General features: G+C 38.3%; 2 protein-coding genes across 6 annotated transcripts in view; one reads left to right on the top strand and one right to left on the bottom strand.

The window, feature by feature from the left end:
* COQ10B (coenzyme Q10B) overlaps window positions 1-6407 on the top strand; it is a 16286-nt gene extending 9879 nt beyond the window's left edge. For all 3 annotated transcript variants that reach the window (XM_084523552.1, XM_084523551.1, XM_084523550.1), the window contains exons 4-5: window positions 590-691; window positions 3651-6407. In XM_084523552.1, the coding sequence (XP_084379678.1) occupies window positions 590-691; window positions 3651-3818 (270 nt within the window). In that variant the 3' untranslated portion in view covers window positions 3819-6407. The remainder of the gene's footprint in view (window positions 1-589; window positions 692-3650) is intronic.
* Window positions 6146-12251, bottom strand: part of HSPD1 (heat shock protein family D (Hsp60) member 1) — a 17683-nt gene continuing 11577 nt past the window's right edge. For all 3 annotated transcript variants that reach the window (XM_084523538.1, XM_084523539.1, XM_084523537.1), the window contains 10 exons: window positions 11835-12087; window positions 11391-11473; window positions 10499-10594; window positions 10088-10181; window positions 9520-9688; window positions 9098-9197; window positions 7929-8174; window positions 7414-7588; window positions 6627-6805; window positions 6146-6542 (listed from right to left, as the gene is read on the bottom strand). In XM_084523538.1, coding sequence (XP_084379664.1) covers window positions 6390-6542; window positions 6627-6805; window positions 7414-7588; window positions 7929-8174; window positions 9098-9197; window positions 9520-9688; window positions 10088-10181; window positions 10499-10594; window positions 11391-11473; window positions 11835-12087 — 1548 coding nt within the window. In that variant the 3' untranslated portion in view covers window positions 6146-6389. The remainder of the gene's footprint in view (window positions 6543-6626; window positions 6806-7413; window positions 7589-7928; window positions 8175-9097; window positions 9198-9519; window positions 9689-10087; window positions 10182-10498; window positions 10595-11390; window positions 11474-11834; window positions 12088-12251) is intronic.

Below are 12251 nucleotides of genomic sequence, written 5' to 3'. Positions count from 1 at the left end.
TGCATCCCTGCACTGGGCAAAGAAGTGGTGGTATTTTTGTGCTGATTTGTCTTTGACGTGGCTTAGCTTATCTGTGCTTTCAAACCACAAGCAAAAGCTATGTATGCTTGTGTTGACACTAAGAGCTGTAAAGAAAGTTTAAAAATAGTTACAGCAATTCTCTTTAGTAACTCCAAGCCAATCAAGATGATGCATTTGCGTGATTTTTCAACTCTATGTCTTTCGGTCTTTTTCTATTTAAAATATAGCCACACAAAAATAGCTGTATGTACCAAAAGCAAAATGAATGAAAGTAAGGACCCTATTCTCAATTACGGTGTAGATATCTTTAACATTATTATGTTATTCTATGCATCATACAGGAGATCTGTTTTATGGCTAAAACCAAAGATCCTTCCCGTAACTTGATAGGGATTCAGCTACTTTGCTGTGACAGTGTGCAAATGGGATCTTTTGCTGGCTGCACTATAAAGAATTAATTTTAACTATGCTGTGACCTTCACTGTCTAACAAAATGTGCATGCTTCAGTAATACTGATTTGTCTCATGTAAGCCCCCCTGTAGCTTGACTTTTTAAACTTTCTTTTAGGCATCCTGCACAGACGGAAGGCTATTTAATCACTTGGAAACAGTGTGGCGTTTCAGCCCAGGTATCCCTGGCTATCCAAGGACATGTACATTGGATTTTTCTGTAAGTATTCCAATTAAAACCGCCACATGCTACAAATAGGGTGTATACACACACACATAAACACTACAAAATAGTTAGTTTTAGTCACTACGTTTTTGCAGTCAGTTTTACAACATGAAAACTGCTACATAGTCCTTGAGAGACAAGTCTTCTGTGAAGTGTCCACATATAGCCAAACAGTCTAGGGACTGGTATCTCTCACCATACAATTCTCTACATACTAAGATAAGCAAATACAGAGAGAGAAATACTCAACATATTTGTGGACTTTGCTATTTTCTTTAATTACCTTACAATCCACGTGCTTTTGTTATCAGAAAGTAGGTGTTTTCCCATCCATCTTGTTTGGCCTGTAGTTTAATTTCCTGACTTCTAGATTTACTATTTAATGTATTTTACATCTTCTATAATACCACTGTAACAGCTTTTAGGAGAAATGCTGTCTCTACTCTATGATGGGATATCACTGCAGTTCCAAAATACTGCATTTTAAACCCAGTATCTGGTTTAGTCCGTCATTCCTAGACAAGTTGCTTTTCTTACTGTGAGTTCTTGTTTTTCATTTTTTTCTTCCATCACTTATTTTTTCTTACGTTGTATTGTGTTAAGGGTGTTGCGTTCAGCACTAAACTAATCTGGGGTTCAGAACAGGTTACAAAAGTACACAGAAATAGGTTGATCCTGTTGTCTTCTGGGATACTGTGCTTTTGAAGTCATTTTTCCAAAAAAGAGCTTTTGGAATATTTGTAAACTGGCACGACTTCCTTGGGTTAATAACTCAAGTTATTGCTGTATTGCACTTCATACAGCTCAACAATAAAAATGAACCTATAGGTACTTGAAAATACATTTCTGATGGGATTTACTGACTATGCTTACATGTTATTTGCTGATGATATTTGAATTTCTCTAGGCAAATCACGACAGTTCCTGCTACTGACTGGTAAGACAGCTTTTTAGCCAAGCCATAAATCAGCTGAGAAAACTCAAATTAAGCAACTGCTTAAGCCCTATTAGCTAAATAGCAAGTTTATGAGGAAAATAGTTTTTTTTTTTTTTCCTTACCAAAGCCATGTTTTGACACTTCAGGTTGAGAATTTCAGTTAAAGAGAGTCAAAACTAGACTTTAAAAGGACATTCTTAGGAAATACTATTAATACTTGATATCATTTACAACATTTTGAGGTAGCAGAAGCAAATATAGCCAGCTGAGCAGGGGGCTGGCTCACAACAGTACATACTCAGGGATTCTAACCCTTGCTCAATTTCAGCTTGCTGTGTGACTTAGCCTCTGGGCCTTCACAGATAGTAATGATAAACATTTCAAAACCAACTTCTCACTGCACACTTCACACTGCACAACTAAGTACTTGTGAGAGATAGGACTGATTTCAATAATGGTAGTTTGCTTTAGAAAGTGTTAGTTGAATTTTAGATGATGCTGGTTTCCTCAGCCTACTGCATTACTGATCTGCCAGCCTGGTGGTACATTATATATACGCTGAACTTTAATAAGACATTTAGTTTCAGTTGCATTTCAGCTCTTAAGTGATTTAACACATAGATTTAAGCACAACATATTGCTATCTGCAAGCTTCATAAAAACATCTCAGGTTCTCACATAGTTACTGAACATGATGTAACATTTACGATCCCTGCTTTGCAGAGCTCAACATGCTATAAATGTCATCTCAGACTTTGAAAAGGCACATTAATTTTTACTGATGCTTGAGATCACGTGCAAATGAAGCTACAGCTGGCTTACATTTCACATTAATTCTATACTACTATTCCAGCAATTAACATGCAATACTCTTAAACAATTTGAGATAATACACATTTGTTTCATTTGGCATTTCATCTGCTGATTTTTCAGGTATGATGTAAGTACTTAAATCTCAATCCAAAAGACATGCAGTAACAGGAACGATAGAAGGGCAGAAGAAATGCAAGCTGTTTCTTTTCCTGACAGCTTTGTAATCATTTCTGGAACTTGCAGAAGGCAAAACTAAATCCAATACCATAGCCTTAGGGTAATGTTCTTAAACTAGACCAAAGGCCAGTACAGCACAAAGTATATTTGAAGGCTATTTGACATAAAAGTGACCTTGCTGTTGTCATCAATTTTTCTTTTAGGTGGTGGAAAGAGAAAGCAAACTCCCTGTGCTCCTGCCCTAACTGTTAACTACTACAGTAGCTTCAGTGTAATTATTAAACTGAAGGATCCAGTAACTGAAAGGGAATGTGCAAATCAGTTTGAGCACTGCAGTAGGAGGCACAAGGACTTGGTACAGAGGACTTATCCGAGACGGTTGTATTCTAAAACTGACTGCCCATGTCAGGACAGCAAAGGTAGAGGGCAGGAGATGTCTAGGAAGGAGAAAGAGCAAAGGCAAATTATAAGCTTCAGTCTGTAAATTAGCATTGTTTGAACATATTGTTAACTACATCTACCTAGATGGAAAAACTAATATAAAATGTTGTTACCTAATAAGCAACTATTTCAAGCTGCCTTTAAACCACTCTTGGGTTTGCTTCATGTTACCTGTAAATCTGCTGTCTTGCTATGCAGGATTTTCTTCAAAATTTTGCCCTTCAAGGGAATTTTATGTGCAGAGCAACTTAGTTATCATTGTTGGTTTGTAGTTTTTCACTACCCTAAATCTTTTAGGTATGTTTTGTGACATGTCATTTAAGTAACATACAGTTGGTTTAGATAAATGGGACTGATTACATACGAGAATTGAACAAAAACATTCTTCTAATTGAAGAGAATAAGAAAACAGTCCTCTGACCGAAGAATAAGGCTTTTCTTTACATACAAGCTCATCTATTGTTTTATCTGTTCTTTCTTCTGCAACCTACTTGCAGCTTAACTGGAGATTCTTTAATGAAGTTATCTCTAACAGCATTTTATTACAATAGTAAATACAAGACAAAATCTTCTCTGTTTTAACAGATTTCTTTTGAATTTCGTTCACTTCTACACTCACAACTTGCTACGCTGTTTTTTGATGAAGTAGTCAAGCAGATGGTCACTGCCTTTGAAAGAAGAGCATCCAAACTCCATGGCCCAGAAACAAGCATACCTCGGGAGTTAATGCTTCATGAAGTTCATCAAACGTAATGGGGAAAATTTCAACAACCTCCATTATAAACTTGTTTGTACACTCTGTACAAGAGGTGGCATGCTCCTTTTTGGGGCATCTATTTCATATCTGAGCTTTATATGTAATTTTATACTGTACAAATCACGCACATGTTCAGCTAGATCAATGTAGTCTATTCAAGCTGCTATCAAGTGCAATTCAAAGTGTTATCAGTAACAGACAATTGGCATCTACTGTTACACAAGATAACTCAGGCTGCCGTTTATTAACCTGCCAGTTTCTGTAATCACAGTGTAAGCTCTGCCTTACAAAACAAGCTAACGTTCTTTTCAGTGTTGTAATATATTAACTCAAGTTTAAGTTATTAGTAGCATGAATGTAATTTACCAGCATCACCTCAGTCAGCTCAGGCCAAGTGAAGGGAGATTCTGACATTTTAGCCTTAGGGAGTAGAGTAGTGTGTCCAACATCAACTAGCAGGTGCTTTTGATCCACATCGATGACAAGGATTAACTCAGGAGTCGCCAACTGCTGTTGAATTCTGACCAGCAACTGTTATAGAAAAAAAAAAAAAAAAAAAGCAGCCTTAACACTGAGTTTTCATAATAGGTACCTATAGTGCCAAGTACAGCACTTTCAGCTATATTCAGTGGTTCTTAGCTGTCTGGGCTCCAGACAGTGTTGTATTTACAGTACATTTGGAAGGCTGAATTTGCCCACCTGCCCCTGTTTCACTGTTAGGCATTGTATTGAGGTTATGCTACATAAATCTCAGCTAGTGCAAACATGGTTCCCAGTTCAAAACACAGTAAACGTCAGCTCAGCGAGCATGACAGCACGGAGGCATCATAGAATCATAGAGGGAAAAAAAAATCATCTTCTGTACCACATTGCTGTGGAAGGAGGGAATGAGCTGTCCTCCACTTAGCACAGCATAAATACATCCAAGGCCACTGGTCATTCAGTAACGCGCAATATAGAGCTAGATCTTAGTTGTCTCCTTTCAGTACTTAGCTTCCATTTATGTATCAGTGCAGCGAGATGGTATCAGCTATCTTGAGCTGATTTTCAGTAGTTCTGTTCCTTAGATTATTACTCTTTCCTGTCTCCAAAGAAACCTAAGTGAATAAGGTTGGAATAAATTTAGTCTCCTCCCTATGCACCTTCTTAAATTACAGGTCATGATGGAATTAGGTGAAGCTTCAGGTGCATTTCATAGCTGAAGCCAGTCTGCTCTTCCAAAGCATCTGAATTCGTGTGGTTACTACAGAATAGGTGGCAACATACTACGTAACGTACTAAGTTTCAGGATATAGACTGCCCTGCAGCAGTTTCAGAGCATTTACACACTGTCCCAGAAAAAGCAATTAAAAATTCATACAGGATGTGTGAAAGATGGTTCATAGTTGTAGACAGCTAGATTAAGTGGTCAGTTTTAAAGCACCTAGGAAGTTGCGAAACAATTTTATGTACTGAAACAATGAAAGAAAAACATATGTGAGTTTGGGAACACCATTACTTGGAAGTGTTTGCAAAATGGAGTTGGGAAGCAGAGAGAAAAGATGTTAGTGTTATTAGCCATGTCAAGTCAGGAAACAGTAGGTGGCATTCAAAGCTGTCTTTAAGTATGAAACCACATCTCCTGCTGACAATTTAAACATAATTCGGAAGGCTGGAAGACTGTAAGGCTCAAACCACAGAGATAACTACATAATATACCCAAGCAAAAGTAGTATTTAAGAAGCTCAGAAGCGTTTCTTAGCTAAGACAACTTACCTGTTTCATACCCTCAGGGCACTTGCCCTCCCACAGTACTGTGAAAGAGTCAGTCAGCCTGTTCCAGCATGTGCAACGAGCAATATGAAAAGGGCAAAATAAAGTCACTGCGCGTGCCTTGTTTTCACAGCATTGTTTAATATTGCAAAGAACTGTTGTGGCAGCTCAGCTTAGATACTTCTTACCAAAATTTAAGTCACTCATATTTCCGATTAACATTTTTGACAGAGGAATGTTTCTTGGAGAGTAATGTCCTCCAGTTTTTCCAAGCATAAGAGTCAGATTTCTATTAAATCTTAGAAGCGGGCTATCAAGCTTCTCCCAGAACTGTGGCTTGGTGTACATATGAATAAGGTGATACATTTCATACTTTTTGAGCAGATTGTTTTATTACATAAAGGTCACATAAGTGTATATTTGTCTACTTTGTACACAATTGTCTAGTCTCACGCACAGTGGCTTCCAAGTTCTTCCCAGTACTGGCAAGCACCAATAAATTCTGAAACAGAATATCAAGTGCCTTAATTAAGTTTAAATCAGGACCTTGGTAGATGGATCTTGCACCCAGTTATCAGGAATGTACAAATGTCTTTATTCAAAAAATACAAAATAAATTATCTGTAGGCATGGACAATGACTGTAAACAATTACGTGTGTTAAATGAAATCCAGTAACTGATGGTTACAGTGATTCTTTTAAACACCAGCCTCACTTCAGTCACTATCCATCCTCTTGCACTGACATCTGAAGTTTTTAAGTCAGAACTGTCAGTCTGAAACAGCAGAGTTCATGATGCATCAGTATCCCAGGAATTAGAACATGCCACCGCCCATTCCTCCACCCATCCCACCCATTCCTCCCATTGCCGGCTCCTTTTCTTCTTTAGGAACTTCAGTCACTACTGCTTCTGCTGTTGATAAGAGAGAAGCAACACCTGCAGCATCCATCAGAGCTGTTCTCACGACCTGAAGATAAGAAAGAAATAACTTAGTACCTGTTTTCTATCCTGTGATGAGGGAAGAAGGAAAGCTAAGACTATTCCAGGTTACCTTTGTTGGGTCTATGATTCCTTTTTCTACCATATTTACAAAATCCCCAAGCATTGCATCATAGCCAACTTCTGATGGACTCTGCAGTATTTTTTCAACTATTAATGATCCTTCAACACCCGCATTCTTTGCGATAGTCATTGCTGGAATTTTCAATGTTCTCTTTATTATTTCAATGCCTGTAAGGAAAAAGATATTTAGCATCACATACCACATACACTCCTGTTGCCACGGCACAGATTTATGTGCTGGAGATTAACACAGGAAGATCAAACCATCTGAGGAAGAACATGAGCTTTTTTTTTTTTTTTTTTTTTTTTTTTAAATTACTACCAGGGAAATAAAGTTCCTGACTGTTTGACCTTTGTCAACAAATGAAATCACTGTGAGGTATTCGCAGAAGTTTTACAAGTAGTACTATTTTATTAATTTATATTATTATTTTGAACATGCATAAAGCCATCTTCCATTTTATTTGCCACAATATCTTCAGCATTTTTAAAATTTAAGTTATGGTTGTAACAGTCAACTCAGTTCTTCCCTTCATGGCTTCTCAGTTGTTGGCAGGGGATACTGCTGCTTTGTTTTTATTGGCTCTTTCACATCCAAGTTAGGGATGCAATGAAAGCTCCTTCCTACTGTAAAGCAGACACTGCCATACTGAAGGCATGTGAGGTTCGTAAGATCAAGTAACTAAACTCACTGAAAACAGCCTGTATTTAATCCTGTAAAGGACAGATAACGTCTATTCATAATACTTCCACACAAACATTGGAAATTTACCTACCAATTTTCTGATCTTCGTTGGCCGGAGTTAAAGCGTCTAATGCTGGAATGCAGCGAAGCAGTGCACAGCCACCACCTGGAACAATGCCCTCCTCTACAGCAGCGCGGGTCGCATTTAGGGCATCGGTAACTCTGTCTTTCTTCTCATTTACTTCAACATCACTCGTCCCGCCAACCTGCAAGCAAGCCACATGTCAAGGTCTGCGTGAGGAGCCTGGCTAGGAGAGCACTGCTACAGAATTACTGCCACAAAATGGAATAGCTCTTAAGGCCTAAGTGTAGCACTGCAATAAGCCAAGTTCCTTATCTGAATCAGTTGGTAAGATTATGAGAGAAGTAAACAGTAGTAACTTAGACCAGCAATAAAGGACCGATAAAGGAAGTCCATTATCACTTACGTATCACTTCCTGTCTCACAAGTGACTAGAGAAGGCATTAGTGGAAGACAGATTTGAAAAAAAAAAGAACTCTTTAATAAATTAGTATGTTTTACTCCTAAGAAGTTTCAGTTCTCACCTTCAATACTGCTACGCCATCAGAGAGTTTGGCCAACCGTTCATTCAGCTTCTCTTTTTCATATTCACTGGTAGTAACTTCTAGCTGTTCAATGATTTCTTGAATACGTTTTTCAATTTGAGCCTTTTCACCCTTCCCCTTTAGGAGCATGGTATCATCTTTTGTCACAATGACCTCTCCAACTTTACCAAAGTCGTGGGGCTGAATATCTTCTACATTTAGGTTCAAACCTTCTTCTCCAAACACCTGAAACGAAATGGAAAGTTAGAATTGACAGCTTCACCATACATGAAATCACTGTTTATGACAGATGAACACATACAGCAGCGTGACAGTACAAAGACACCATACTACTGCAGCTAAGCGGAAAGAAACTCCTCCCTTCTCCTAACACAGGCCAGGCAAGCAGGTGCCTCACAAACTGGCCCTCACCGTGAGAGAATTGCAAGCTTTTAATTCGTGACTAATATAACTCATTGATTTAACATGGCTGGATGGTTGTGTAACAGCTTCATCCTTGCATTTCAGGAAGTTAAAGATACTGGCAAAAAAAAAAAAAAAGTTAACTTTAAATGGGTTTGCTGGTTTTGTTAGTACTGCTTATGCTAAATGAAGCACGAGATATCAATTTCAACAACCAGCTTTGGATCCCAGTATTATGCTATGATTTTGAAGCACACATGAAAAAAGCTGTACAAATGAACACTATCAAGTATATCAGCTATTCTGAATCTGAGGGACTAAAACTCAACATTAGCATGAAGTAAGACAACATCCTCCAGTCTATTCCAAACATTTAATAGAATTGTATTTGTTGACTCAGGTCTGAGCACTTATGAGACCACCAGTTTTGTAAGAAGGCCAGTAAGCTTTGCTATTTCTCTCAAAGAGTTTCCTTCATGTTCCTTCTTAACAAAATAGAACGCTGCAGGGATATTCTGCATGTGACTTGAGTCAGTGAAAACAACTATTACTCATGGTTGGTTAGAGCTGTATTATTACACAACTATGTCTAATGATAATTGCTAAGTCCAACCACTAGAGTTACTGTTATATTTCTCAAGAAACAGACCACAATACAGCCAATACTAGCTATGGACCTAAAACTAAGTTCTTTACAGCATTAGCATTCCTTAGAGGAAAAAGCCAATTAGAACATCATTACTTACAGCACCACCTGTAGCAATTGCCATATCCTTAAGCTGGTTTTTCCTGTTGTCACCAAAACCTGGCGCTTTGACAGCAACAACCTGAAGACCAACCTTCAATCTGAACAAAAGAATTCAATGAGTAACATGTCAAATGCTTTCAGAGAAAACGTTTAGTTATTAGAACACATTTTGGTACAATTCTACCAGTCAAGCAAACAGAGACTTTCATGAACTGAGCTCTAGTTGCTAAAACAAGTAGCTAGAAAACCACTAAAATTCTGTCCCAACCAACGTGAAGCACGGCTACAGGAGTTGTTGTTTCTTTAGTAGTGGTAAGATTCAAACACATACATTTATATGCATTCCTTTAAAAGGATGAAAACACAGGAAAAAACAGTATTTGTTATTTTAAGTCTAGAAGCATGAATTTTAAACCTTACCTGTTCAAGACTAGAGTGCTGAGGGCTTCTCCATCAACATCTTCAGCAATAATAACCAAAGGCTTGCGGTGACTATTGGCAATTTCAAGAGCTGGGACTATAGACTGTACACTAGAAATTTTCTTTTCACTGATTAAAACATAAGCATCCTGGAATTCACATTTCTGCCCTGCAGAAACAATATGCAGTATATGAACAATCTGATTTAATAAAAAAAAAAATACACCATGCATTCTCTAAAATTTAGGCAGCAACTTTGGAGCTATGTTGTACTGAGTGCATTAAAAAAGAAAGATTTTCTTCAAGACTCCACTGTCTGAAGCACAGCAGCGCCAGCTTGATGATAGCACAGACACCGTTCATGCTAAACAGAAAAGGGGTGTTGGTGGGGCATGCAGTTAAAAAGACTCCAAGTTTTTACCAGGAGGTTTAAGTTTCTGATGGGGAAGGATCCCACTGTCCTGTTACTACGGTGCGTAGCATAACAAAGCCTTTATAATAGGCACCATTATTTTCAACTTCTAGAGATCCATTGTAAGGTACTTCACATGCATTTTTGTCAACTCACCTTTGGCTGTATTAATAAAATAAGGAGAGATGTAGCCTCTGTCGAATTTCATACCTTCAATGATTTCTAATTCATCATTTAGAGTTTTTCCATCCTGTTTAGATGCAAGAAACCCAACATTAAAAACCCCTTATTTACTACCAAAAGATCAAGTATATTTTTAGCACGCTATGCACAACAGAATGAAAGCCTCTACATGAGGCATCTGATTCACATGCTCTCCTCCCTCAAAAGAAAAAAGATTTTAAGAACACTGGGAACAGCGATACCACCCTGAACTAAGAGACCGAAGGAATTAGAGGTAGCATTGTACAAGAGTAGCAGGAGCTATAACATGTGCAACAAAAGCCAGCCCTAGCTGGAAAAGGGACAGTCATTTTGCACTTAATGCGTGAGCTGGGTAACTCTTACCTTGACAGTTATTACACCTTTTCGTCCAACCTTTTTCATCGCGTCAGAGATTATATTACCGATTTCCTGATCTCCATTTGCTGATATTGTGGCAACCTAGAACAGTAAACCACTTAAATTCATTTCACAATAAAAATGATTGGTTTCCTTACTAAAAGGACAACAAAAAACATTTTCTGTTCTAATACTGCTTGACAAGATATGGCAGCTGACCAGCACATCAACACCAGAACTACGTTACAACAGCAAACAGCTTTTGAACAGCTCAGGCACAGGGCTGTATCCCACATGCTGAGCACAGACAGGTCATCTGCATCTGCAGCCCCACGAAGAAACAAGCCCTGAAAGCCTATGCACCCACATCAATGTGAGCCTCCCACAGCAGATCCAAAAGACCTCTGGAAATCTGCCATCACCTCCTATCCACAAATACATCTTTGGTCTCTTCAATTTTTCCCAAGTAAGCAAATTTATGTTTTATGACCCCATTTTGGGATCAAACTGGATGAGGAAAACTGCCTACTGCCGAACTAACAACAAGCTAAACGTAGAATACTGGGTGATTTAAGTAACTCAAAAAAATGAAGGTGTTACCATGAAGGTTGTTCAGTGAAACATATTCCAGATCTTTACATGTAAAGACAAATACTCCATTGTCACACCACAGAATGGCTAAGGTTGGAAGGGACCTTAAACACTACCTGGTTCCAACCCCCTGCTATGGGCAGGCACGCCAGCCACTAGATCAGGTTGCTCAGGGCCTCATCCAACCTCATCTTGAACACCTTCCAGGGATAAGGCATCCACAAAATATACTCCCCAACCCAGCTCAACTGAACCTGACTTCACAGAACTTGAGGGTTTTGTTGTTGTTGTTGTTGTTGTTTTTTACCTGTGCAATTTCTTCTGGAGTTGTAACTGGTTTAGACAGCTTCTTCAGTTCAGCTATGATAGCATCAACTGCAAGCATCACCCCTGAAGATGAACAGGATACTTGTCAGTGATCAAAAAATTTATACAGCACAGAAAAAGTTTCCAATCCAAGAAGCCCACATTGCAAAAATCCATTAAATTCGTATGTTCAAAACCAAGTGACTGATAGCTCATGTATACTTAGCAATAATCTTTTAGTGTGACATGCTTTGAGTCATGATCAAAAGTTATTTACACAGCACCAGTAAATTCGTACACTAAGCAGAAATTAATTAAATGCAAAAATGGATTTAAATAGCTTGCCTGTGACAAATGACATTTTTTTTTGTTTGTTAGACAATGCACGAAAAAATATTTAGAAAAAAAGCCAGTGATTAAACTTTAAAAGCAATTAAAACATTACCTCTCCTGATTTCCACTGGATTAGCTCCTTTGCTGATCTTCTCGAAGCCTTCCTTGGCAATAGCACGTGCAAGTACCGTTGCAGTAGTGGTGCCATCTCCTGCTTCTTCATTTGTGTTGTTGGCAACATCTTGAACTAACCTGGCTCCGATATTTTTGTATTTGTCTTTCAAGTCAATTGCCTTTGCTACTGTCACACCATCTTTTGTCACTTTGGGACTTCCCCAGCTTTGTTCAATGATAACTGTCCTTCCCTAGGGAGATAAAGAACAGATTTTAAATGAAAGCCATGCAACTACACAGCACATTACTGCAACGCTTTGACTGCAAATGAAAATCCTCTTGAGCAACCACAGATGAACAAAAATATCACTTTGCATACATCTTTCAGTTAGGATTTTTCACAAGTACATACACT

Source organism: Aythya ferina, assembly GCF_964211825.1.
Source record: "Aythya ferina genome assembly, chromosome: 6".
In the NCBI taxonomy this organism is placed as follows: domain Eukaryota; kingdom Metazoa; phylum Chordata; class Aves; order Anseriformes; family Anatidae; genus Aythya; species Aythya ferina.
The sequence above is the reverse complement of the archived record's forward strand: the minus strand, read 5'-3'. Positions and strand labels throughout refer to the sequence as shown.